Here is a 27,982-nt window from a genome sequence, read left to right as displayed (position 1 = left end):
CAGCTGGGAAGCCTCCGCCCAGAACAGCGACAGCACAGGCGTGCTGCCCACAGCCTCCACCCGCTACCAGGAGCTGCAGGAATGACCGACAATATCCCTCTCCAGCCCGTGAGGCGGCCGAAAAGGCAAGACAGTAAACACAGAAATGGGTAAGGGGGCTAAACGGCACAGAAAACAGTAAGAGGAAACCAGTTGGTTAACGTGTTTTGTCCGTCGGCTTCTGCTGATATCAGAGTAGCCGTTAAATTGTTTACAAGAGCGCGTCGACATTGTCTCTATAACTAGCTTAGCAGTGGCGGAGGGGGAGCAGTCAGGGCAACAATAAACAGCGTCTAACAGACGAATACGCGTTACTTTAAACATTATGTGGCAATTCACAGTAGCTTTATAGCAGCTAATGTTAGCAGTAGCGTCCAGGAGACATCCTTGTTCCGGGGTGCAGTCGGAGCAAGTGCATTTTGACGCCCATGTCAATATTGGCTCGGCAGAGCCGGTGCTTGCCTGTCAAATAGCTGGAGAAGCACGCTGGTCATGTAGGCCCTGCCATGACGATGGAATGTGTATATTAAATGTATCAAATTATCCTTTTTGAAGGTTGTTTATTTTGACCAGCACATAAAAGGGTCAGGCCTCATAGATGATGATGGAGACAGAAGACGTACAGGGCAGAGGGTTGATGGAGAAATGCGGCCAATAGTCTGGTCAGGCTGTCGCGATTACGTCACTTCCTGTAATAATCACAGAATTTAAAGACAAAAGATTCAAAGAAAATGCAGCTGTGTGTACATTATTTTCTGTAGTTTGCAGTATAATTAATAGTCAAGCCTGATTCACCTGTTCATCGTAATACACTCAATTGCCAGTCTAGGTAAAGATAATCCTGTCTAATAAATAAATAATAAATCCTACCCTTATGAAGGTTAATGTTCAGTTTACACCAATGATGGTATCTTAGACGAAATAAGAAGCAGGGTATGCTAAATATGAGAAACATCTCTTTGTCATTAAGAACAGTTTCAACAAAAACAGAACGTTATAACCTTCATGGAGGTAGGATTTATTACAGGATTGTCGTATTGAATTCATTTATTAGTTTATTAGACATTGTGACTTGTCATAGTTGGAAAAGCACAGGTGTTACTAATTAGGCTTACGATGTTCCATTCTCTTCAACTGTCGCAGTGAGTCAGCATGCACAACCCTGAAACTGAAGCAGCTAAATGCAGTTCAGCCGTCATTAACCTTATTATTCACAGCTGTGTCTTTTCCTGCTGCTTCACGTCCAATGTGTAATCCAATTGCAATTGTATTGACTGACGTAGCAATAGAATATGATTCGCGATATTAGAGGGAAGTATAATTTTTACATCATACAAAAATATCTTAAAATGTATGTAGTATGATTTTTGTGGCAATGTTTTTCTTAAGTCTGTTGAATGTGATGTGAAGGCCAGGACAACTCTGCACCACAACCATATATCATTAAAATGGTATTTTCACACACATTTCCTGAAACAAATGTTGTGCATCCTGCTATTTGAGAATTGCAGTCGGCCATATTGTGCTTAGCTAAATCTTTGATAACTGTGCCGCCCTGAGTAGGATGCACTTCAGCTTCGCTGTCTCTGTGAGAGACTTCCGAGGTCCAAACAGAGCGAGACGTGATTATTTTACTAGATTACTTTACAGTGACAGAGCCCATTGTTGTCAATGTTATTCTCCAACATACACAAGAAGTGATCTTTAAATACAGCAACAAGAATATCTCTTCATATTTAACTGCAGTAGAAAAGTTGTCGAGCCTTTTTAAAATGAGTCATCTGTCATGAAACTATTAGGAAGTTTATTTACTTGGAAAGTAGTTCAGTTATTCATCACGAGGTTGCTGGGTTCCTAGTTTATTGATTTGGAATGCTTTGTTTAAGTAGAGCGATGGGAGTGGCCACCCTATTCCAAATGTTAATATTTATCTTTGAAAGTATAATCTCTCCAGACTCCATGATCATTGACCTTAAGCAACACATTAACGAAGAGCTGTGGCAGGAAATCCATAAAAAATACAACATGCTGTCGTCATACCACAGAATCTGCATGATTCTTAATTATTTTGTTCCTTTTTTTTTTTTTTTTTTTCACGTAACAGTCTGTTTCTCAGCTTGTCTGCTATTGAACCAAATGGTGAGATTGAATGTGCGATATCTTCTTAACCCTTCGCCACCTCTTCCTCTCAGGTGCTGCCCGTGGTCGAGATGCTGCGGCATGGGCGACTTCCGTCCCCGCACCGTGTGGCTCGGCCACCCAGAGAAGAGGGAGCAGAGGTACCCGAGGAACGTCATCAACAACCAGAAGTACAACTTCTTCACCTTCCTGCCTGCGGTTAGTGTCAGTCAAAGGTCACCCCCCCTCCCTTTAACCCCCAAAAACCACCGCCCACCTCTCTCAGCCTGGCTCTGATTCACTGTCGCTTGTCGGACACATTTTCCCATTAAGACGATCATAGTGTGAGGAATCTAGTCCTCTTGTATCACCCACTTTACTAGCAACAGTGAGTGGCCATTGTCCTGTTTGACCAATTTGAAATGGCCGTGGATCAGAGGACGACCATAGGGCTGATCTGGCGGTTATTTTCCAGGTTAATTGATTATTAATGTAGTCTATAAATTGTCAGGAAAACAATGAAAGATGCTCAGTAGAACCACTCGGAGCTCAAGGTGGTGTCTATAAATCACACCAGGAAATTCTCCCATTTAAGAGGCTGCGACCAGCAGATTTGTCATGTTGGCCTGCAAAGCGACTTATCAAAATACCAATCGACTACATATATGACTATATGACTTATGCCAGAGGGAATAGTTTGTCATAGGAATGTACCAGCCTGATATGTTGGTGAGGCTTCACTTCACATGCCGACAGTAGAATGAGGTCATCAGTAATTCATAAATGGTGGAATGTCTCATGTTGAAATGAAGATATTTTAATGATGACAAGAGAAGCGTGACGTGTCATAGTTTGACTAACAGTCAGCATCATGGTCTCACAGCACCAAACCACGTTGATGTTCTCAGAAGACTACGGAAGGGACAGATGTGGCAGCAGTTACTGACCTCTGTGTTTCCCGGCCTGATTTACATGTGCATTTGTTTTTCAGAGATTAGTTGTCTTAAGATCTTATGACTTTTTTTTTTGTTGTGTATGAAGTCAGACATTGAAAGTAGCTCACATTTGCTTGGAGAGCCGAAGACAAGAGCCGAGCCTTTTTGCATTGCAAATTGTGATGCTTTTTATTTACTTTGGTTCATGTCAAGAAGTTCTTCTCATTAGAACATATTGTAGTCTGTATGTTTCTATTCGTACACGGGTTCACGTTCTCTGCTTTCCACTCGGCAACAAATGATGTGCAGTATAGCAAGACGCACGTTTTCCCCTGCTCGTGATCTTGCACACTGGTGGTAATGAAATGGGGCAAAGTTGAAAGCATGAGTGTTTATTTAAAGAATGACTAGCGGAGGAAAGCTACTAAATATGTTTGGATATTGTTTCATATCTTTCATTTTGTTTATAAGGCCAATATTGTAATGTTATGTTCTTGTTCTGTCAACAGAATTAGATTCCCTAAGAGGGCAGCTTTAAATAAAGGAAACTGTTGTTAAAATGTTCCCTCAAAACTTTTTTTTTTTTTAATAATTTTCTGTTTTGTATATGTTGAGATGACCTTTCTTCTCCAGGCCACTAAAAATATTCCTATAATAAGTTAAATGAAGACCAATGGTGTCCAATACATTTTCTATCAAAATCAGTCATGGCCTCTCCGTACATGTCGGATACGCACAATAATAATAATAATAATATTTCACTCTGTGCTCTTTTGTTTTGTGTTCACAGGTGCTGTTCAATCAGTTCAAGTACTTCTTCAACTTATACTTCTTGCTGTTGGCCTGCTCTCAGTTCATCAAGGAGCTCCGATTAGGACCGCTCTACACCTACTGGGTCCCTCTGGTATGTAGCATTTCACTGACCGTTCATTATTCTTGGTGAATCATCTTCATTTTCCAGACTTCATAAGTGCTCAGTGCATCTTTGTAATGTCTTTTGTTTTGATGGAAATGTTCTGGTGTTTCCCACAAAGACAGTTGCTACGGCACTCGCTTGTATGAAGTTGGTTTATTGTTCTCTACTTTCAAGAAATAACTTTTTTTTAAATTTTGACCTTTCACTCTCCAGGGTCTCGTTTTGGCCATTACCATCATGAGAGAGGCAGTTGAAGAAATAAGATGCTACGTCCGAGACAACGAGATGAACTCTCAGATTTACAGCAAGCTTTCAACAAGAGGTAAGGATCGGAGGCTTTGACAAACAACACTGCTTATGTTTTGCTTGTGTAGATTCTTAGCATCAGCGTCTATTAACTGTAGGAGGTTGGTGCTATTAAAAGTTATTGGGGCTAGGGGAAATGGTGGGTAATTTAAAGCAGAGATGTAAAAGTGTACATAAGAGGCCGTGGTATAAAGTGCTACCAGCAATAAAAAGCAGGAGACCTCTTGTCGTTTCCATCACTTCTCCCCTTTGATGTGGCAGCTTGTTTCACCCATAAACACAACGACTGGTTGCCTCCATGATAGCGGCCCCCGTGCATATCTTGTGTTTTATAGAAACGTTAGGGTGTCACAACTTACTGTGTTTTCTAACAAAGAAAGACATTGATTGAAGTCGTTTTGTTGAATAATCTATTAATCTTTTCGTCCATAAATTGTCCAAAACAACGAGTGGAAATGGGTTGTTTTAATTTCCTACTGTTTAAGGAGATTTAAGCAAATCACTTTTTTTTTTTTCTTTTTTTTTTTTTTATTCGACCAACAGCTCAAAAAGGAAAAATATTTAGTGAACTGTCATACGAGGGCTACACAATTACGAAATCATACAGTCATACTTTTTTTTTTTTTTTCAATATTGAGATCATGATTAAATATATAAAAATATGTATATTGTAGTTTCACATTTAAATAGAGTACTGCTTTTACTTCCATGTTGTGCAAATCTTTGCATCAAAATGAGACTGCTCCTTATTCACAGCGCATCTCCGCGAAGCAAGATAGAAACTGTACCAAAACCTTTTACCCAAAATGAAATCAACAGAGCACTGCTTTCATTTTCATGAGATTTTACATTCCTGCTAATTAACAAATAGTCAAAATAAGACTTCGACTGAATTCAGTGCTTTTTAGTTTTGCCTGTAAAAGATACAGTAGGCGCTTGGATTGATATGCAGCTGAGTTTTTTATTAGCAGAGCATGTATTATAAACGCCAGTATCGCAGTCAATCATGTTAATTTAATCGTAGGAAACCCAAATAGTGATTGAGATAAATATTCGGTTAATTTTGTAGCCCTGTGTCATAGCTGACATAGAAAAGCACCAAAATCTTCATGTTTAAGAAGCTGGAACAAATTAATGTTTTGGTATTTTTTTCTCGAAAAATGAAACGTGATGAATCGGATTATTAAAATAGTTTTAGGCTAGTCTCCTATTCATCGACTAATCAGTTAAACAAATGAATTGTTGCAGCTCTGATCACATGAAACAAACATACACAAGCTCTTCATATAAAAACTCTTTCTTATATTCATGAAAGCTTCATCTTTTATTTTCGATAAAGTATGTGTTGCCACATCTTGTCTCTTAATGGTGCTACATGCTGCTGTTTAAGAGCACTAATGTGAAGTCCCAAAGAAGCCGACTGCAGAGCAATATTAATGTGCTTTAATGTCTTACATATGCAAAGCCTAGAGGTCAGGACACAGGTCAAGGGTCAGCGATCTCTTCCAAACAATTTTGCCCGTTCGTTCCAAAAGGAATGAGAGAAAAGGCTCAACTCCCCCAGCATTCTTTCAAATCTGCAAGGAAAACTACATTCCCAAATTCACCGAGGTGACTGGTGAGGCATGCAGAGCAGCAGTTCATTCAAAGAAGGCTTTAATGTGTGTTTAGAGCACATTTCATTAAAAAGAACTTTGTGCATTTCCAGATCTAGATGGTATTAGAATGGTCAGATTTGAACTACATAGCATAATATGGAATCCATCAAACAATACACAAAGTTACTGAACTCTCAATTAACTTTAGACTTTGTTCTGTGTATTTCAGGCACAGTGAAGGTGAAAAGCAGCGGTATACAAGTTGGAGATCTTCTAATCGTGGAAAAGGTTTGTCGAAGATTGTTTCATCCACATCTGGGCATAGTTTTGCTTTTCAGGACTGTCGAGTTACCATTTATATGACAGAGAATAATGAGGGGGCTGTTAATCTTCCCTGCTCTGCCCGCTGGTGACTGAGGTGAAAGGAGTTGGTAAAGATTTTATAATCTTGTGATCAATGCTGAGCCTCAGCCTGTCAAACTCGATGCATGCACAGCACGCGTGAACCCAATATGCCTTCAATTAGAGCTCACACACAAATTCAATTAACTACTGTTTATTGATAAAATCGTTTTCATCTTGAAATCCCAATGATGTTTTTTAGTTGTTAAAAATATCTAAGTTAGTTTGAGTTTTCAGGTGTGGACACAGTGGATCCTCTGAGGTCTTCGTACATGAAACGTGAGAAGTGGGTCCTGTCTTCAGTTTCCAACTAAGGGCTTCCCTCTGAATCACTCATTTGAAAGCAGCTGAAGGAAAGGTCACACATGTTGTCCTACTAGTTCCACTAATATGACTGAGGGATTCAGAGTTATGTGATTTACTATTGAGAAACTCCTCAGCGGTGGTGAAACCAGTAGCGGACAAAAAGAAAGCTTTAGATTTTCTAAATGAACTTGCATAATACATCTTTGTTAGACGATCGATTACTTAGCAATAATCCATACACGGTTCACTGTTTTTGGGAAGCTGTCCAGATGAATTGAATGGAGAATTTGTCTAATGTGGTGGAGGGACCAGGTCAGGCAGAGTGTAAAACCCTGGTCAGGGCCCTGTTCAGGCTACAGCGAGATGATTTGCTGGAGGGCTTATTCTTTTGACTGACTGGCTGTTGGTAATGTGGCACATGAAAAGCCAAAAGTCTTCCTTTCCTACAGTTAAAGAGCAGAGGAGGGAGGAGGAAAAGTGCAGGCTCAGGAAGCGATGCTAAAGTGATGTTTTTCTTTCTGCCTTTCTTTGTAGAACCAGCGTGTTCCTGCTGACATGATCTTTTTAAGGACCTCTGAAAGAAATGGTAAACATCTGCTGGTCATTCATCCAGATCTCCACAACAGGCTGGCTGGCTGGGGAAATGACTTGTTTAAAAAGGCGCTGAGGTGCAGGGATTAGCCCTGAGCCAGGACAGGAAGTCCTTCAATGTCTAAATTGTAATTAGGTCCAGTACTAAACTATCACTCAAAGCGCGCTGTGGTGGAGAGCTACTGCTCCATGTAATGGTGAGATAAGCATTGTAGACAAAACATTGTTCTCCCTTCAACTTTGATGACTCATTTTGTCTTTCAAATGAGCGGATCATGAAAAGGTAAATCAAGGACACGGCAAAATCAAATGCAAAGAGAAAACAGGAGATGTGAGTTAAGGATGCCTCATCTGAATAATCAAATACGGATTAAGACAAGATGCTAACACGAACTTGGCAAAATGCATTTCACCGTTTTATTTGCACATATACAAAATCCACACTAGTCCATTCAAAGCACATCAAAAATCACATCACATGGATGAGATATTTTTATTTTCTACTTCCAGAAACCCAAATGTGACTCGGTCAGTGAAGCTAGTTGCACCGTGTTGTCGTTGCGTCCTACTGTTGAGACAGAAAAAGCTTTGTTTTAATAGAAATAGTGCTTGCTTATCGCTCTTCCATGTGGAGGCCATTAGGTCAATTATGAAGAGCCTATAGGCCAGGATTTGTAGTTTTGAGCAGGATGACGCATGAGCCAGTGGGGGGGGATGGTCTTTGTTTGGTGGATGCCTTCACTTCTATCCCAGCAGTAATATGCAGCTTAGTCCCATTCACAGAAGTTGCTGCAATTCATTTGTGACTCCATGTTAAATTGTCATCAACTTGGAAACGTAGAGTATAACGTGTATTAGAACAAATGAAATCAGAAAGCAGCGATGGGGACAGTAGCCTTCAGTATCTATTGAAATCTAAGTGTTTTGATTTGTTCAAGCAATTTTGAGATCCTGGAGTACCCCCTTTAACTAAAAGCCTCCTGTTGCCCCCTAGGGGTCAGTTTGTTTCCATCTGGCTTCATTGGCAGCTCTTGTCTTCCCCCCCCCCCCCCCAGGCTCCTGTTTCCTGCGTACTGACCAGCTGGATGGAGAGACGGACTGGAAACTACGCCTCCCAGTGGCCTGCACGCAGAGACTGCCAACTGCTGCCGTGAGTCATGAGATAAAGATGTAGAGGTAGTCAGGAGAAAATTGTACGTTTGTAACACTGTGTTTATGCCGTCGCTGTGCCTTGTAAGAAGTGATGAATACAGGTAAGAGCACATGCTGACTTTGGTCTCAAGAGAAGCAGGTCATTAGGACAGAGTAGTCATTTGACCAGAGTACAGGGTGGCCGGGACATCACAGAAGGACTAAAAGGCCAAAGGTTGCCCTCAGGCCCATATCTTTTGCTCTTGTACTTCTTCCGTGTTAGACCAGTTTTAGGTTTTTAAAGGCAAATACTCACGCAGATATTTTTAGATTTCAAGTTGTCAATAAGTTGTAACAATGTTCAGTATGATACAGTTGAATTCAATAATATATAGATAGTGATATTTTATTTATTCAGTGATTTACTTTTTTCAACCTAAATTTTACGGCATTGCTGTTATTTGATTTGCAGTCCATTGGCAAGCGGATATATTGGTCCAGAGTCTAAACGAGTCCATTGACAGAAAATGTATTTACTATTTTGAAAATCTATTATTTATTTTTAAGTTTTTAGGTCAAAGTGCCCAAAAGAAATCACTGATTCCGACTTTATTCTACTGACTCAAATGTGAAGATTTGCTGTTTTTCTTAATCCTGAATATCTGTAAGTTCAGACGAAACCAGACAATAGTAATTGTGGCTCTGTCAAATTGTGAAAGGCATCTTTTATATATTTTCTGACATTTTACACACCAATTTTATTGAAGAACCAAGATAATAATCAGCAGATTAATCAATAATAAAAAGGATTGTTAGTTGCAGCCCAGGGTCCAACTCAACCTTAAAGTGCTGTTTCTGTCCTCTCCTGCTCCCTGAGCTCCTGGTGACAGTATGTGCCTCAGGACACACTGGTTTGTAAAAATAAAATAACCGTCATATTTGTCAAGCATATATAACAAAGATTCATGGTTTGAAGGTGTCAAACTGTCTACTGTCGAATTATAGGATATTTATGCAAACACTGCATAAACTGTGTAGGATTAAATGGATCTGGTCTCCATGTAAGTGATGTATTATTGGAGGTAGTTGCATAATGTTTCATAAGCATGTAAGGCAAAGCTTTGCTTGTTCTTGTCTTCTTCTCAACCGGCTGTCAATATTCAATCACTTCTTCCCCGTCAGTGATCCTAAACCATGTTTTTGATGTCCCACAGGACCTTCTACAAATCAGATCATATGTGTACGCAGAAGAACCAAACATTGATATCCATAACTTTATTGGAACTTTCACCAGGGTGAGTGCTTGCATTACTGTTCTGTTGAGCCCTAAGCCCCTTTATGTCCATCTGACGGCAATGTAACGTGTCCTTCTTATGTCTGAATACGCGTCTGAGTCATTTTTACATAAGTCACGACTGTGATGAAGAAGATTAAGCCTTGTACCAGCATACGAGTCATTGATTAAGGCTTAAATGGCAAAATACGTTTTAAAATCCATCAGTGATGCATCTTGCGTGAGAACAAACCAAAACATATAACAGAGAGATGGAGCAGTAATGTTTACAAAACTTCTTTTTTACAAACAGCAATTATTTGACCAGTTTCTCTCTCCCCTCATCATTGTGAATATTTGTCGTCTTAATTGATCCAGGAGGACGGAGACCCCCCAGTCAACGAGAGTCTCAGCATTGAGAACACCCTGTGGGCCAGCTCGGTTGTCGCCTCTGGTAAATAAGTGACTGGTTGTGCAGCTAATACCCAGGATGTAACCCGGACCATCTTTTGCTCCGGCACAAAGAGGCATTGCTTCATTCACAACTGTTGATCTGTTGACTTGTCTGACCAAACACAGAAGAAATAAAGAGGAAGTTATTTTTAGATAGCTCTTGGGCAGCTACCCATAATGGTAAAGAACCTTAACCAACGCGGACATATGTTATCCATTAAGCAATTGGAAATCAGCATCCTGTATTCCAAATGTCATTGATCGTTTGAAGAAGTCTATTCTTGTCAAGATTATGAGTCTGGGAAACATCTCCTTGACATACTGTGTGTTTTATGTTGTTCCTTTTACTATATTGACCTGAGGCAGTTTTTTTTTAGGTCTTTTTCTTTCTCATTCCAGGGACGGTGGTGGGGGTTGTGATTTACACAGGCAAGGAGCTGCGCAGTGTCATGAACACCTCTAACCCGAGACACAAGGTACAGTAGTGTGAACCCGAGCCTTTAGTTTGCATGAAGATGGAGGAGTCTTAGAAAGTCATCCTTAATTGATTAATTGTGCAATTTCTTAAACTTGTTTTTGATTGACTTAGACCTACATATTGCGCACACACACACACTATTTGTTTTCACATTCATTTGACTGATCATTTCTGCCTCTGTTGCTCATGATAGGTGGGTTTGTTTGACTTGGAAGTGAACTGTTTGACTAAGATCCTGTTTGGGGCTCTTGTGGTGGTGTCACTGGTCATGGTGGCCCTCCAGCGCTTTACCGGCCATTGGTACCTCCAGATCTTGCGCTTCCTGCTGCTCTTCTCTAACATCGTGCCGATCAGGTGCGACTTGAGCCTCTCTACTTCAAAGACGTCTGCAGCGTTGCTTTGTATTCACACGTTAGGAGTTAAATCATGTGCTGTGTTTTTATTTGATGCAGTTTGCGTGTCAATCTGGATATGGGAAAGATGGTTTTCAGTTGGATGATTAAGAAAGACTCCAAGATCCCTGGGACGATGGTGAGGTCGAGCACCATACCTGAACAGCTTGGACGCATCTCCTACCTGCTGACTGACAAAACAGGTCAGACTAAAGGAAATGGCGGTGAAAAGCAATGTACTTTATATTAAAATAGCCTTGGTTGTGGCTAAAAAAAATCCCAAAGGCCAGCGTGTGGAGTACTAAAATGAGGAGTTATAGTGCTGTGGATTTGCCAAGGAAGTATCCAGTAGGACAGAATTAAGTCGTTTCCTTCCCTTGGGGGGTTTTGCTCTGCGGTGGGGTTTCTGCTCCCGGAGTCCTGCTACTTATTGGACCATTAAATCATAAAAAAAAAGCCCCAAAGTCTCTCATCCATACACACCTTAAGAGCACAACACCTCCACCGCTGCACTTCCTCAGGCAGAGGTGTTACACGTCAAATTTATAGCCCTCATGCCCAATAAACTGATCAGCCCTTTTACCCCATCCAGAGCGCGATAAGGTGGGGTCTGCAGTTCAGGCCAATGTACGTCCAAGACCCCCGAGGTCTTTTTGATATACTAGTGGAAAATGCTTTTAAAGTGAGTGTGAGGATACAGAGGCTATGTGTAGTAAGGGAAGGCTGCTGGCTTCCTTATAATCACCATATGTGACATGCATCTCTTTAAGTAACTGATCACTGTTACATTAAATCCAAACCAATGAAAGATGTGGAAATACTTTTACAGATGTTGTCAAATGACATTCATTTAGAAGTCAATCATTATGCAGAATTCTCACATGTTGCACAAGATGCTGAAAATCTTTCAGTTGTAATTCTTTTTTAAAGGATTTCTACTATTTGTCTGTAATTTAATCTTTACCAGGAACTCTTACTCAAAATGAAATGGTGTTCCGGCGCCTCCATCTTGGAACTGTGGCCTATGGGATGGACTCAATGGATGAAGTACAGAGCCTTGTGTTCAGCGCCTACACGCAGGTAAAAAGAATAAAAACAAACATGGACGAGTCTTTGCAGGGCTCTGGGTCTGTCAAAGAGAAGCAGTGACTGAAATTCACTCACGGCATTTAGGAAACAAAATAATTAAATTCCTAAATCTTGGGAAAGGGCAGAACCAACAGGCACGAGGATTGTTTTAAGAAACGTATCAGTTTGTGATTATTGTTTGGTTGAATGCTTCCTGACCTCAGATGGCACTCTTTGTCCCCCTTGACACCGGAGGTTAGTGAAGCAGGAAACAGGATTAGCCCACAAGCAAAGCAATGACCGGACTTCTTAAATGACGCTACCATTAACCCCGGGAGCGCACAGGCTTCTAAAAATAGCAAGGCCACAACGCATAAGCAAATTGTTCATATTTACTTTACACATCTGGTCATGTTTACGGGCCACTATCACGGCAATCATTAAGACTGCCATTAGTGAAGCAGCTTGTTTCTACGATCAAAACCTCCTCCAGTTAGTTATTATTGTAGAATGAGCTTTATGAATGTGTCGTCTTTGTTTGTTGTATAGGATTTTACATGTTCATACGTACAGATTATCAATTATGCTGGCTACAATAGCTGCCCCCTTGACCACAATGAAAGAGGTTCTAACTCTCTTGAGATTCCCGTCTGCCATTGTTTTCATCTCAGTACCTTCTGTTATTGTCTTCAGCCCGCCCATGACCTCCCAGCTTCCAGGGCTCCAGCAGCCACTAAGGTCCGCAAGACCATCATCAGTAAAGTTCACGAGGCTGTGAAGGCCATCGCGCTGGTGCACAACGTGACCCCCGTATACGAGGCCAACGGTGTGACGGACCAGGCCGAGGCTGAACAGCACTACGAAGACACATGCAGAGTCTACCAGGCTTCCAGCCCGGATGAGGTATGACAGAACCCTCTGCATGTTCCTCCACTTTTAGTGACACTCGGGGAAACCCACAGGGCTGATGTGAAAAATGTATGGTACCAATTATCTTTATTTATATACTGGTAGAACTTTTCCTACAAGAAATGCAGCTCAAAGTGCTTCAAAAAACTAAAAGAAAATCAAGCAATTTAAAATATAAAAATATTGTCTAAATGTACTTTCAAAAAGATGTGTGTATGTATGTGTGTATGTGTGTATGTATATGTGTATATATATATATGTATGTATATATAGATATTGATTGATTGATTGATTGATTGTTTTGCATCTGTGTGGAAACATACTTGTAGACTTGCACGTTTCCCACATTTATTATACAAACAGCTGCAGTATATCCATCCCATGATATATGTAAATACCTACATGCTGATATACGTCATATTGACATGTTGGGAAATGTACACTTAATCTACTTAAACACCATGTTCTCAAGGACAAACACGGAAGGCCTGACAGGAGAACAGACTTCCGATCTCAAGATGGAGAGTTCTTGGCGTATATCGGTAAAGGTCATGATCTCGAGTGTCTTCCCTGCTTTCGTTCATGAAGGGGAACAGTCACAAGTCAAAAGGCATTCTACATTCATGTCCTTGATCTGTATGAATTCTTTGAACATCAGGAAGAGGGCTGTGGAATTCGACTTCGATCCATTTCCTGCGGTGTAAATACGGATTTCCTTAATGTGCTCCCCAGCCCATTGCACTTATCCCCTTTTGAATTTCCTCTTTGACAGCATATTGTAATAGAGCCACGTACATCTGTTGTGATTAGAGACCTGTGCTTTATGTTGTGGGAAGGAAATTGAGCCGTTTTTCTTGTTTTGGGGTCAAACTGGATAAAAATTTTAAACGTTTTTTTTTTTTTCTTTTTTTTTTTTGTTGCTGTGCCCTGAATGGTATATTTGATCAGTTCGATTCAATCTAGCAAGATTCAGTTTGCTTAACCTGCAGCTCTCAGGAAGTCTTAATATATATCTGGGTGACTGTTTTTACCAATTCTGTCAAAACTGACTTTTTACTGCACACTTGTCCCTGCATCACACAAAATTAGAGATGCCTCAATTGTCTTGGCAGATATTCGACAAATATAATCAAACTGAAAATGAATTGCAGTATATCCCACTTTTAATGTGTGTGTGTGTGTGTGTGTGTGTGTGTGTGTGTGTGTGTGCGCCTGTGAAGTTAAACTATCGTGTTTGAATATGACTGGCAAAACGTCTGGTATATAAGACTGATCTCATATGTCAGATTTTTGGCAGATTACTCAGTACATCTCTAATTAAAATGATCTTATGCAAAAGTACCGATAATCAAAAGGATGTCTCATGGTACATCATGTGTAATTCACCACAGAGAGTTGATATCTGAATCACTTTCCTTTTCAGTTTTTTATAAACGTGTCAGCCACGTGGAGGTTCTGAGTCAAGCCAACTGGACCCAGCATTATTCAGTCCAGTTACAAATCTGCAGCCAACCCAGATGCTGCTATTAAAAGGTGCTGCTGTGACGGACACCAGATCCCAGAATGCCCCCACAGTGAATATTTCTAGACTGTGACTAACCACCATCTTCATATTTCCCAAACCTCTATTACAAACATTACAGTAATCAGAGCTTTTCTGACGTTAAAGTGCTCCTTCCAGGCATTGTCAGACTACGTGGTCATGTATTTCCAAAATAAGTAATTCCCCCTTCTACAAAACCTGTGGTTTCAAAATTGGACTGTTGCAATCTTTGTTGTTTTCTCTCATCTGTGTCCATTTGGCCACTCTGCCATTAGACCTGTCAGAAGATGGATGATGAATGTGATCTGACTTCTGGTCTGGAAGTTATTGGGGAAATGTCGTCTCCCCTCTTTTTCTCCCCACACAGACTTGCACACGTTAACGTTGTATTAATGGATGCCATCTGTCTGTTGTGTCCTTCATAAAGAGAAGAGCAAAAAGTACATTTTCTGTTCAGAAATGGACATTTCCCCAATTTATCAGTCAATAGTCTTGAGTGCGGAAAATGTTTGAGCTGTTGATTAAGACTAAATGGTCACTGTGCTCTCTGTCCAAAGTGCCCTTCACTGTTTGTTTTGTAGTTCAAGTAATGGAACATCATATTGACATAATGGCTTCACCATGAGAACAATAAAGCAGTTGTCCCTTTTCTCCCTGGCTGTACCTCAATGATGATTATGTTTTATTATTTAGTAAAGACATAAAGTATTAGCAGTTTGAGACATTTTGCAGCCTGACTATTCCCCCCTTCACAATGACCATCCATTAAAGCCTTTACACTGTGGTGTTGATAGGTGTCACTCGTGCAGTGGACTGAGAGTGTCGGTCTGACACTGGTGGGAAGAGACCAGTCCTCCATGCAGCTGCGGACCCCTACTGGCCAAATACTGAACTTCACCATCCTGCAGATATTTCCCTTCACCTATGAGAGCAAGAGGATGGGCATCATAGTGCGAGTGAGTGCCAAGATAACTTTGTTACTCTTCTGTCCCGTGAGATTGCTGGAGCTGTTGTGCATTTTGTTCTCTTATGCTCATCAAAGAAATTGGTTTTTGATTTCCTACTTTCCAATTGCTGAAATACTTCTTTCAGTAACTATGTAGGTCAGTGCTTGTTGCTAGGAGGGCGACTTGACACTAGCTTTAACAAGACAAAGAAAAGAAAAAACTTATTATTATTATTAAAGCACAGTATCTGTGAAAAAGCTCACCTTATCACCTCTGACTAGTTCTGATGACTAACTTTACTTTTGTTGGCTGGGCTACAACTCGGGAAGCCTGGGATTTTTAAACTTCCTCGTGATAATATTTGTCAACGCTTTGTGGATACCAAAATAAGTTTAGCATTTCTAGGCAACACAAAGTCAGAAAATAGTGCATGTGACCCTTTGCTCACACGGGTATGGACTGGAAATCCTGTCTGTGTGAAACCTACTGGGTAACGTAAGATGTAACCGCTTTTATTTCCTGTTTTAAATCTGAATAAACTGTCGATTATTGTTTTCAAGGACGAGTCTACGGGAGAGATCACTTTCTACATGAAGGGTGCTGATGTGGTTATGGCCGGCATCGTCCAGTATAACGACTGGCTGGAAGAGGAGGTAGATCTCCTCCTTTTTTCACAAGACGTGATGAAGATGTAACAACAGTGATTGTACCCCTGTTATAAATAACTCACAGACTAACCTGCTGAATCCAGATGTTGCTCACTCTGTTTTCTAGTGCGGGAACATGGCGAGGGAAGGCCTGAGGGTCCTCGTGGTCTCAAAGAAGTCTCTCACAGAGGAGCAGTATCAAGATTTTGAGGCAAGCACCGTCTCATGACATTAACACGCAGCGATCTGAGGCTTAGCTCTCATTCATGCTAGTACAAGACAATACTTGCACACTTATAGTTTGTCGGCCTTATGTTTAATAAAGACATTGGAGCTGGTAAACCGCAGAAATATCAACAATTTGTTCGATATCTCCTATGTGCCGATTGCACTCCAAATCCACCCAAATGCAGAATGATATTTATGCAGCCATGTTCAGTATTTCTAAATGTCAAAGTGCGTTGCTGAGTAATTAAAGTGACCTCTGACCCCCACCCCCCTCCAGTCCACACACCCCACCCTCCCAGACACACACACACACCCCACTCATTGTTTGAGCAGGGCGGGGCTGTCTCCCCTGAAGTCCTCAGCCCCAGGCCCATTACTGGAGTGTATAATTGTGTGAGCAGAGCTGGTGGGCAGCAGTGAGTCACCAACTGAGTCACACACAGAGTTTGTGTTCCTGTATGAGTCACTCTCAGATTGTTTTTGCTTTATCTCACTCGCCGATTGCCCTGGAGCTGAGAAGCTGGAGATGGCCGTTAACATAGCTTTCTAAAACATAGTAGCTTTAACGGCTGCTTGCAGGCAAATACCTGAAAGTTTATATGTAAACTTTGATATCTGATATGGATGTTTCTGGGGGTGTGTCATTCATGCTTGAGGGTGCAAAACAATCTTCATGTATGCAAACTGTATGAACCATCCCTGTTAGTTTTTTATACTTTTCTCTCTTGTGTTTGTCATGACTTCCTTGGCTGGTTTCCTTCTTTGTTCTTACAGTAATTCTACTTCATTTTTAAGTATTTTCATCTCCTCCCACTCAAAATATTTCTTCTGCTCTCCAGGCACGGTACGTCCAGGCCAAGCTCAGCGTCCATGACCGCTCCCTGAAGGTGGCCACAGTGATTGAGAGTCTGGAGATGGAGATGGAGCTGCTGTGTCTGACTGGGGTAGAGGACCAGCTCCAGACTGACGTGAGGCCCACCCTGGAGATCCTCCGCAACGCAGGAATCAAGGTGTGGTGTGGGGGCCGGGGGTGCAGACAGACTCGTAGCTCACAGTAGCAACAATTTTAAGAAAACAAAAACATAGAGGCAAGACGAGTACATGTGTTTTTCATATCTACCGACAAGAACAAGCCTCGTCCAAGTGCCTCCCTTTAGTAGAAAAAACAGGATTATAGTGAATTATAAGGACATTTGAAGCGGTTTTGGTTAGCACACTTTAGATGGTTGATGTGAACTATTTTTTTTATGGAAATGAGAATGTGGTTTTGTGCAAGGGAAGCAGAAAGCTGATCAGTCACAGAAGTAAAAGTTGGGCCGATCGTCCCCTTTGCTCTTCTTAATTTAAAGAGCTGACTCGCCACAAATGTGTAAAAACACGTTTACTCACTTGGCTCCAGTGGTATCCAGCAGTGCCGATCGGTTAAGTGTGGAGGTTGAATGGGATTTCAGTTGCTCACATACTTTAAAAAACGAAATTTAAAATGCTCAATAGCCGTTTCTTCCGCTTTGAGAGAATTTCTTCAAATTCGTCAGAAACGTCCACTCAAGAATGAAGTCATTAGAATTTGGTGGTCAAAGGTCAGAGTTTTTTGGCAATACAGATATGCTTATTGTAAAAATTTCACACAGATGTCTAGTGGGATAAATGATGGAGTGAGGTGATGAACTTTCCTGGTTGGCAGATGCATCCAACCGCGAGGCAGTAATTCTATTTCTTTATGTAATTCTTTTTTAAACTTTATAAGCAGCATCCATTAAGAATCAATCCGAGTCAGAACGTGGATGCTGTGATACCAATCTGTATGATTACTGGTGTTTGTCTTCTGTTTGAAGCACAAGCACCACGATGAAGTAAACCATGTTGTGATCGTAAGATAAGTTCACAAACTTATCCCAGACAGAGCGCTTACAGGTAGCTTGACGTCAGTGATTAGGGTCTTTGATCCCTGGAATTTAGCTTTTGTTAAAACCGATTATGGAAACCTTTTGTGTCATGTAGTAACGCGTTTGAGTGGAATTTCTCTTCAATCATCAGTGCATCTTCTGAATCTCAAAAATGATCTTCCGCTACATGTTACTTTCTGGTGTCTGTGTAGGTTTGGATGCTAACGGGAGACAAGCTTGAGACGGCGACATGCACCGCTAAGAACGCCCATCTGATCACCCGCAACCAGGACATCCATACCTTCAGATCCGTAAGTGCAGGACATGGACCTCTCTTCCTCTGGTGTGGGTAATAGTTGATTTTAGTACCACAGGGTGCTTCCCGGTTCAATGCAGCGCTGACAGTCTCCCGACTCCCTCGACCCACGGGCATCCCTCCTCTGTGACTGAGGCCCATTAGCCCGTGGTCATACAGCCCCACACAACTACGCATGCAGCCCCAGTCAGCATCCACACGGCTGAATAAATCACCTCCCACCAGCGAAAGCATCCAAGCCGCTGTCAATGAGAACAAACAGGCCTTCGCTCAAACAGAAAGGAGAAACCAGTCGAACCACTCCCAGAGGGAACACGCAGAGGGCTCACTTCCTAATTTGTTTTGCAGGTTTCGGGCTCTTTCGCCGCTTTGATAGTCCCCTTCTGCCTTCCCCTCTGGAACCGGGCCAGAGCAGAAGGAGCGGCTGCCATATGGGAAGGTTACAACTTGCGTACAACTGCGGTCACTGGAAGAGAATAACAATGGTTGGCACGGCTTGAAAACCTCTGTCCCAGTGGACGGGGGAGTGCTGACTGGGCCTGCAACACATACATCTGGATTAGCTTCCTGGTGGCCACCAATGGCCTGATCTGGATTGACGTATGAATAGTCAGCGGCTGAAGGATATTCATACCAGAGCATAGCTCTTGTTGACAGATTAACACCATGCCCTGTCAGTGCTACATTTTAAGTCTATATTTGAACTCTGAATTGAATTTTATAACACTGTGCATTCTTTCACTTCCCAATTCCCCATTCCAAGTTAGATTTTAATGACTTAATCCCTCTCTAAAAGCACTACATAAACATTCACCAAATGGTTTATAACGCACTATAATCTTTTTATACACCAATCTAAATACATTTTAAGTGTTTTAAACCATTCTGCATTTTTAATGGTTATATACTTCTAATAAATGCAAATTAAAGTGTTACTGCAATTTAGTATGGATATTTATTGTTTCTCTTGTGGGCGCATTACTCACTTAATATAGCGCTTATTCAATTGTATCATCTTATTGATTTGACGCGGGAAGTATGTCATGAAATTGTTTTACAAAATTATGATATTTGAAGTCATGTTTCCGGGCAAATAGTAGCAGAAGGTAATATTTTGTGTGTTTTTGCCTGAATGTCCCACATGTTGGTAAAAAGGACTCTCTGATCCGATCTCAATGAGTTCCATGCAGTCAGTCATGTTTTTTAGATCACAATGGCTAACAGGAGAGAAAAGGTCTGACTAGTACATCCGCAGTTGATATGGGGAAAAATATATCCAGCCTCATCAGTTGGTTATTAGTTGGATGTTCGGCGGGTATTCGGTTGTTCTAACATTTGCCATCGTCCCACCTGGAGGGAAACACGCTGCTATTGTTTGAGGCTACCTGTCTGATAACAATCAGGACGCAAAGGCTGCCAGATTGTCATCCTTGATAACTTATCAATGCAAGTGTGTTTTTATACTTGCTTTTCAAATGCGGTTTCCATTGCCATAGGTGACAACCCGAGGGGAAGCCCACCTGGAGCTCAACGCTTTCAGGAGAAAACACGACTGCGCGCTGGTGATATCAGGAGACTCGCTTGAGGTAAACTCTTGAGTGCGTCTGTGCGTGTCTAACCCTTCTCCCACCGACTTATCTCTCCGTATGAAACTCTGCCATGTTTTCTGTGTGATGCATGATAATATCACTGCAAAGGATGCATCTCTGGAAGTGGTATCTGTGGTTAGTCGCTTTCTAAAAAGCAGTAGGAGTTAAACTGTAAGCTATGACGAGGTGTTAAAGACTCGCAGCTGAGATCCGTTATATTCGGTGGCCTAAGTTTCTCACTCGTCCATTTGGTGGCTTTCTTGCAGGTTTGTCTGAAGTACTACGAGTATGAATTCATGGAGCTCGCGTGTCAGTGTCCCGCTGTGGTTTGCTGCCGATGTACCCCCACTCAGAAGGCTCAGATAGTCCGACTGCTGCAAGAGCGCACAGGAAAACTCACCTGTGCTGTAGGTGAGTCGAAAATAGAAACCGTCCCAACAGCTTTTTCATGGTGGGATTCAGTCTGTACAGCTTCTTTTTTTTTTTTTTTTTTTTTTTTTTTTTTTTTTTTTTTTTTCCCCCCATTTCATTTAACAAATTCTATCCACATCCTCCTCAAAACATATTTATTTGTTGCAGCCACAAACTTGTCTCATTCACTTCTACTCATCTCTCCAGTACTCCCAGTAACACAGATACAATGCCACAACAAAGCATTAATGCTAATATGCTATGCATCACTTGATGATGATGACAGCCATGGCTGGGTGATTAATCATACTGTTGTTGTTGCCTTTAAATAGAATCATAGCAAGTTATTGTGTTACAAAGTTCTGACATTGATATCAGTGATTTGTAGAAAGTTGTGACTGAAAAATAAATGATTGAGGTTTTTCACACATGTAGAGAGTTTTGTAATCTAACACAGCTCACTGAACTGCACATCAATCATTTTATTGCGTCATTGGAATGTTTTTTTATTGTGTTTTATAGTCATAGCCCCTTTATCTCGCCCATTATGTAGCAAATTCCCCTCACCTGTCTGTGGCCATAGTTCTGATCTCTTAATCAGGCCAAATGAAGGGTGTGTCCCGTGAAATACATGCACAACACTGTCACTAAAACGGTTGTATGATGTGAATCCCGACACTTCCATGGCTTTTGTTTTCTCTCAGGGGACGGAGGAAACGACGTCAGCATGATCCAGGAAGCCGACTGTGGCGTGGGAGTGGAGGGAAAAGTAAGACTCGCTCTACATCTCATCGCCTCACATTGACGTGTCGCTCTCTCACAGATTTTTTTTACTTTGGGTTTCCTGTCAAGACCTCTGTCATGTTCAGAGACATGTAGAGAGACATGCACACAGATGATTCCTCTTTACGAGGATCCATTGTCTCAGTAGAGGAAACAAAGATGACAGGATGCCTTTGTGCTGAAGCAAAAGTCTCTCATCAAGAGTCTCTTGTACTTCTCTCTCTCTCTCTCTCTCTCTGTAAATTCCCCGTCGAGATGTTTACTTTGCTCAATTTTTATTCTTACTCCCTTTCTTGTAAGAATTAGTTGATGAGATAGACGCCACACTTATGTCCATCAATTAAAGATAGCAGCCAGTTAGCTTAGCTTATCATAAAGCCTAGCAACACCTGTGAAGCTCACTCATTAACATGTTAGATATTGTTTTTGTAATTCGTGCAAAAAAACCTTAGTGTAAAAAAACAACAGGGATTATGTACACAGCTATTTCTTTGCTGGTTTTCAAATGTGAATATTTTCACATTGTTTTACTCTTTCATGCCAGTATACTGAATTTCTTTGGGTTTTGGACTGTTGGTTGGCATTTTAGAAAACTCACAATGAATCATCTAATTGAGAAATCAGCAGAATATAACTTATTATGGCATATTCAAAGTTGTTACATTTCCATGCACGTCATGTCTGCAGGGAGTATTTGTCCACCATCTGTCTGATTTTTGTGTTTCCTTCTAAACAAGCTATTTATCTGTCACTGAACGACCACAATAAACAGCCCAAAGCCTGCTTGGACCGCTTGTAGCTTGTCCTCACTGGCCTCTGTGCTGTGTGTTTGACAGGAAGGAAAGCAGGCCTCGCTGGCTGCCGACTTCTCCGTGACTCAGTTCAAACATTTAGGCCGTCTCCTCATGGTCCACGGTCGGAACAGCTACAAACGGTCTGCAGCCCTCAGCCAGTTCGTCATCCACAGGAGCCTGTGCATCAGCACCATGCAGGTAGAGCACAACTAACACATGGTGCCCTTTAGGTGTTCATCAGACATGTTGTAATGACGCATTGGAATCAAGTATTTTTTTTAATTGCTTTGACTCCATTTTCTACAACAATCAAAAGTCAGACCATGAAATACTCCCTCAAAACTTTACATGGCACATAACATGTATCAAATGAAGATAAAACATCACATAATGAGAATAATAACCGTTATGTTTAACCATGAATTTTACCACAAAATTATACAATGAGAAAAAAAATTAAATTTGCAGGTCAGATTTTTTTTAATTGATGCAGAGTAAGAAAGACTTTTATTTTGTTTGTTTAATAAGATCTATTACTATAAACACAGAAAATAAAGTCCAGAGTCTGATTTAGCAGTAAATCATTCATTCAAGGCAGGGTTGAGATTTTACTCAGTTTACTTTTTTCTGTTCTGTATCAATGATAACGTTTGTTTTTAAGATGTTCAACCTTAGATGTTCCAATCACTAGTAAGTTTTATCATCTAAACTATTTTAATAGACACTCAATGCAGTTAACTTATATATATAGTCATATTAACTTAAATAAAGTTATCGCTAATATGTTTCCCGCTTCCCACCACTGCCATACATAATACATAATGAGAGATTTTAATTGTCTGTTAAGTTACTATCTATCGCTGAACACAATGGTGAGTGAGCCTATGGGCTGGCGTGTCTGTGGCGACATTCCCAGGAATTCCTGTCACTTTTTGGATCCCTGGTAAGTGAGAGCCAAAGAGATTGAAACTGAGATTTTCTAGATTGTAAGTTTAAAGTTTGGTTCAGGGAGATATCATTTGTGTTTGTCCACAATACCTAAAATGTGAGGAGGAAACGAATGGGGCGAGGCAGGGCAAAGTTTTCGGGGTGGTCATGGAAGGGTGGGGTGTGCGATGAGTCAGTCAGTGGTGCCCTTCTGAGCCAGCCCCCACACATACCCAACACCGTCCCCTGTCCAGTTCCCATGTCCCAGGCCAACCTTAGCCCCCGCCACGGAGGGACAGCCCATGAGTCACTGCACGTGGACTCTGGGGTTTTAGGGAGGCCCTCCTCCACATGTCTCACATTAACACCAACCGCAGCTGCGACCTGTCTGGTTTGGGGCTGCCTGGATGGTAGACAGACTAGATGACAGGCCAATATCGGTAAGATCCATAAGTTCAAGACACATGCTAGAATAAGTCAGTGAAGCTCTCCGGCAGTAGCACTTTTGTAGAATGAGGGTTATATAGAATTTGGAAAGTGATACCCCTGCTTTCTTGCATCATCATCTGTTATGGCATTTGGAATATTGATATGAAAATCATTTTATGTTTCCCCAGGCGGTGTTCTCCTCTGTTTTCTACTTTGCCTCAGTCTCACTCTACCAAGGATTCCTGATTATTGGGTGAGATAAAAGCTCTGCATGGCTGTGACTTATCAAGAGAGCCTTTGGCTGCTTTGTCTCCCTGGCATTTCCTCTTTGTCAACGCACTGTTGAAATGCGAGAAGGGGAAAATGTGACAGTCTTGGCTGGACTGATGTATTTCACTGCTGAATCTAACAATGAAATGTGTGAAACTTCTAGCACTTTCACACTAAAGGCACGTGATGTTGTCTTGTTTCAGCTACTCAACCATCTACACAATGTTCCCCGTCTTCTCCCTGGTGTTGGACAAAGACGTTAAGTCAGAGGTGGCCATGTTATACCCCGAATTATACAAGGATCTCTTGAAGGTATTGAATGAATGATAACACACTGACTGCCAGAGTGTAGCATAATATGCTATACAGAAACATACATGGAAAATGATTAAATATGATGTGATGTTAGTGTTTTCTTTCCTCAGGGCCGACCACTATCTTTCAAGACATTTCTAATATGGGTCATAATAAGTATCTATCAAGGTAAGGAAGAGTTTGTACAAACTTCTAATATTCAGAGTCAATAACTCCAGCTGTTTGTGAGAGAGAAACTCATAACCCAGGGATGGCCAAACCTTTTGTATTGTGGGTCATACACAGAAAAATATATGAAGACACAGGCCAACGACTTTTTGAATGACTAATACATGACTACTGCAACCTGCCGGTATGGAGATTTTTTTCCGTTTACGCAGAACGTACTATTTGGCCGTTTACTGTAGTCTTTGAGATGTGTTCAAGTGCAATTCTTTGGCCAAGACACAGGAGACATGTGGCAACAGTCACCCTTCGTTGCTGCTAGTTCTTTGATTTTGGTTTGGTGTTTCTGGGCCTTTAGGCTGTTGAAAGCCGACCTCAGATTCACTCTCATTTTGGAATGAGCTTTGTTGGCATTTTCTGCCTTTCATCGTTTCAGGCCTCCGTGGTTGTGATCCTGCAGCATAGCACTTTAATCACTCTCCGCTCACTCTTTTCCAGGCTAAACATTGACTGTAACGTCAGATTGTGGATTAAACGTTGCTGCTCATTCTTGCAAAGTGTAGGTGTCATTCTCAGGCCGTGCCCTCTGTTTCCCTCCACAGGGAGCATCATCATGTACGGGGCGTTGCTGCTCTTCGATTCCGAGTTCGTCCATATCGTTGCCATTTCCTTCACCTCTCTCATCCTGACTGAGCTGCTGATGGTGGCCCTGACCATACAGACGTGGCACTGGCTCATGATAGTCGGCGAGCTCCTGAGCTTGTCCTGCTACGTGGCCTCACTCGTCTTCCTGCACGAGTTCATAGGTGAGCACAAACACTGATATTTCACCCGCACAGAAGGTGACTCTGAGCCTGTGGCGGCGTATTTAATTGAGCCCAAAAAAACAAATGCGGTCTGCGTTCAATTCACTGCAGCCTGATCAATGTTATTGTGCTTTTGCCGACCTTGAAATAGTGCGTCAGCAGTCTGGTGAACATGTTTATTCATATTATGCCTCTGGTGTACAATTAGCTGGATATGAGGAAGGCGAAAGGTGAGTGCATTGACAAAGGGTCCTAATGTGGACGAAGCTCAGGCATACCGTAGTATCAAAGAGGAAATGCCATCAGTCCTGTTAGTTTCCTGTGGACCGCCAAGGTTCATGTGTTTATCTCAGTGAAGGTGCGTATGGCAGGAAACACTCTACCTACTGTTAGATAGAAGCACATTCGTAACATTAGAAGGCGGAAACATAAACAACTTTTCAAGAAGATTGTTGGTGTTTATGTTACTCTAGTACAGCCTGCATGTTGCCAGGCAATTGGGAAAAAAAAAAAAAAAAGGAGCCAATTTTAGTTGTGCCATATTAAGACTTGTGACATATACAATACCCTAACCAAGAGCTTTCCAAGCCTTTATTTTCAGCTTTATGTGGGGTGTGGAGTTCCATTTTCAGCCTACAATCTGGACCACTGAGGACCATGACTGGCATGTGGTCAAGTGTACCGTTTCTGGACACTTTTCCTCCCTCCTTGAAGTCAGACTGGAATAGATTTTAAAGGCTATTCTTCTGTTGCATGTGCAGTTTACACAGTTAATTGGACACTTTACTACAACATTAGGTTGAAACTGTAATGGTTAATTTTTCTGCCTCCTGCGTTCGAGGATTGATACGGTTCAAACTAAAGAGAGGCATTATATTTGACTTATTACCTACTTTACACATGGACAGTCTGTGAGGATACTGTGCGAGGTGAAAGAGACAGGTGTATGCTGCTGTTCTAAAAACAACAGGAAGTTCCATTCTGGGCTACTGTAGAAACATGGCGGTGCAACGCGGCAGACTCCGTAGAAGAGGACCGGCTAGCTATGTAGATGTGAAGGGCTCATTATACAAAACATCATATTTAATTCCTGCCAATAGAGCCCTCTAGATCCTACACACTGGACCTTTAAGGATCTGCATTAGAAGCGCGTGTGTGCCTCCAGCCTTAAACAATGTATTAATGTATGTCTGTGTCCTACAACCTCATTGTGATCATTTCCCCTTCGTCCATGCCAGATGTATACTTCATCACCACACTATCGTTCCTGTGGAAGGTGACTGTCATCACGCTGGTGAGCTGTCTGCCCCTTTACATCCTCAAGTACCTCCGCAGACGCTTCTCCCCGCCCAGCTACTCCAAGCTCACCTCCTAAAGACTGAGAGGAGACTCCGGCTTCATTTGCTACTGGAAACCCAACAGGAAGGCGCCCCGGTCTTCATCCAGCAGAGCCTGCGCTTCGCCCAGAGAATCAAACATGGATTCATCCCCTTTTAATTTGTTCCTAAATGTTCCACTTGGAAATGATAAGGACTGACAATTTATGTCAGGGACCGGTTGTTTACTGAGAGTTTGTGTTGAAAAGCAGTGTTACTTGCGACACGTGTTTGATGCAAAGACTAACTGATGATTTCTCTATGTGGAGAACACCTGCAGTGAGTTGTAGGTTGAGTTAGTTTAACTGACCTATTTACTCTCACTGGACTTAAAAAAATGTCAGTGTCCTGAACATAAATGTAAATATGTTATGTAAAAACCTGCGGCTATTTAGCCTGTATTTAATAAATAAAGGGACGGAATCGGTACATCTAATTATGCAGATCCAGTTTGTTTTATAATGTCAAAAATCACATCATGGAAAGTCTCTTACTCGGCTTTGTAGATGTGTCATTTGGGCTGGAAACCTAATTTCTGTCATTTCTACTTCCACCTGAAATAGACAAACCGTTGTTATTGTTGGACGCTGAAATTGACGTAGCATTCTCACTCAGGACTTGATTCACGCTCTCCTTAACCGGTGATTTCTAAATGGAGTTTGAGAATTATATGGTAAAAAGAAAAACACATCTACTGGCTAGACTTTGCATAGAACACACGTCTGCAAGTTTGTGTATTTGTTTATGCGTCACTGCGATGCTACAGCCCAACACGGCGGAGGTGGGTGCGGTTGTTTCTTTTGGCATGAGCCGTGGTGTCTGATGTTAAATCTGTCTTTGTCTCTTTGTATGGACCCTGAGTTGTTAGTGTTTTGGGGAGCGCGATCCAAAAACAGCCACGAAGGAGTGTTGGTTATTTGCAGCCCGAAAACCTTCCGCCGGGGCTCCCGACAGGCCGTGCGTCCGCAGGGGAATGTGCAGCCTCTCATGTGGCTGCTCAGCAGGCCAGCAGCAGCAGCCACGCTTCAGCATTGCATGATGACTCACTGTAACAGTGACTTAAAGCCATAACTGAAAACACCCCCGTAACCTGCATCCAGCTGCCCACGTTCATGTCGTCTAACCCAGGGCCCCACTCACTTCTGCTAACACCCCACAGTTCAGCTGTGAAAGAAAAAAAAAAAAGGGATCAAATCATCTCTCTTCTGTCGTATACAATGTGAATAGTGTCAATAAATATTACAACTGCCCTTTGAGAGAAAAGAAACTGATACCACACCTCTGGTGTTTCATTTCTATGGCGGTGGAGATACTGTAGATAATCAACGACTAACAGAATAACACGACTACACTGACACTTATTTCAAATCACTTTAGAAATCTGTCACTTTCCTCATGTTTCTTGATGAATCTTGGTGTCAAACAGAGCATCCAGGGCGCCATCATTTCTCTAATATGTTCAACTAAAGTTGTAATCCCCACTGAATTCAGTAAGCTGCACAGAATTTTGTTTTGTACAACCAATTATTACATCTTTACGTTGTAATAGAATCGCAAAACAAATAATGCTAAATTGAGTTTGTTGCTTGTAAATAACACGTTTTTTAATTTATTAACATGTTTTATTTCACGGTG

At 41.6% G+C, this 27,982-nt stretch overlaps 1 protein-coding gene across 2 annotated transcripts; it reads left to right on the top strand.

The window, feature by feature from the left end:
- Positions 1 to 11: 11 nt before the first annotated feature.
- On the top strand, positions 12 to 27,982 carry atp9a (ATPase phospholipid transporting 9A). Of its 2 annotated transcripts, none has more exons than XM_031844968.1 (28): positions 12 to 149; positions 2,232 to 2,376; positions 3,883 to 3,996; positions 4,222 to 4,330; positions 6,142 to 6,200; positions 7,155 to 7,206; positions 8,267 to 8,361; positions 9,557 to 9,637; positions 9,994 to 10,069; positions 10,468 to 10,544; positions 10,740 to 10,900; positions 10,999 to 11,141; positions 11,906 to 12,018; positions 12,700 to 12,909; positions 15,253 to 15,414; positions 15,966 to 16,058; positions 16,180 to 16,263; positions 17,120 to 17,290; positions 18,379 to 18,477; positions 19,979 to 20,068; positions 20,338 to 20,482; positions 21,187 to 21,251; positions 22,102 to 22,257; positions 23,604 to 23,668; positions 23,889 to 23,997; positions 24,111 to 24,168; positions 24,768 to 24,971; positions 26,210 to 27,982. In XM_031844968.1, the coding sequence occupies exons 1-28, from the start codon at positions 82 to 84 to the stop codon at positions 26,344 to 26,346; spliced, it is 3,141 nt and encodes a 1,046-aa protein (XP_031700828.1). In that variant the 5' UTR covers positions 12 to 81; the 3' UTR covers positions 26,347 to 27,982. The 2 variants fall into 2 exon arrangements, with proteins under 2 accessions (XP_031700828.1, XP_031700829.1); XM_031844969.1 differs by having other exon boundaries at positions 17 to 125.

This window comes from Anarrhichthys ocellatus, unplaced genomic scaffold (assembly GCF_004355925.1).
Source record: "Anarrhichthys ocellatus isolate YVR2014 unplaced genomic scaffold, GSC_Weel_1.0 scaffold5, whole genome shotgun sequence".
Lineage (NCBI taxonomy): Eukaryota > Metazoa > Chordata > Actinopteri > Perciformes > Anarhichadidae > Anarrhichthys > Anarrhichthys ocellatus.
This window is presented reverse-complemented; position numbering and strand designations above follow the sequence as displayed.

What these genes read in the sequence shown, in the direction of transcription:
- atp9a (XM_031844968.1), top strand. Translation starts at nt 82, where the DNA reads ATGACCGACAATATCCCTCTCCAGCCCGTGAGGCGGCCGAAAAGGCAA. An exon ending in GGATGGGCATCATAGTGCGA is followed by an intron (nt 15,415 to 15,965) that starts GTGAGTGCCAAG and finishes ATTGTTTTCAAG; the next exon opens with GACGAGTCTACGGGAGAGAT. An exon ending in GCGTGGGAGTGGAGGGAAAA is followed by an intron (nt 21,252 to 22,101) that starts GTAAGACTCGCT and finishes TGTGTTTGACAG; the next exon opens with GAAGGAAAGCAGGCCTCGCT.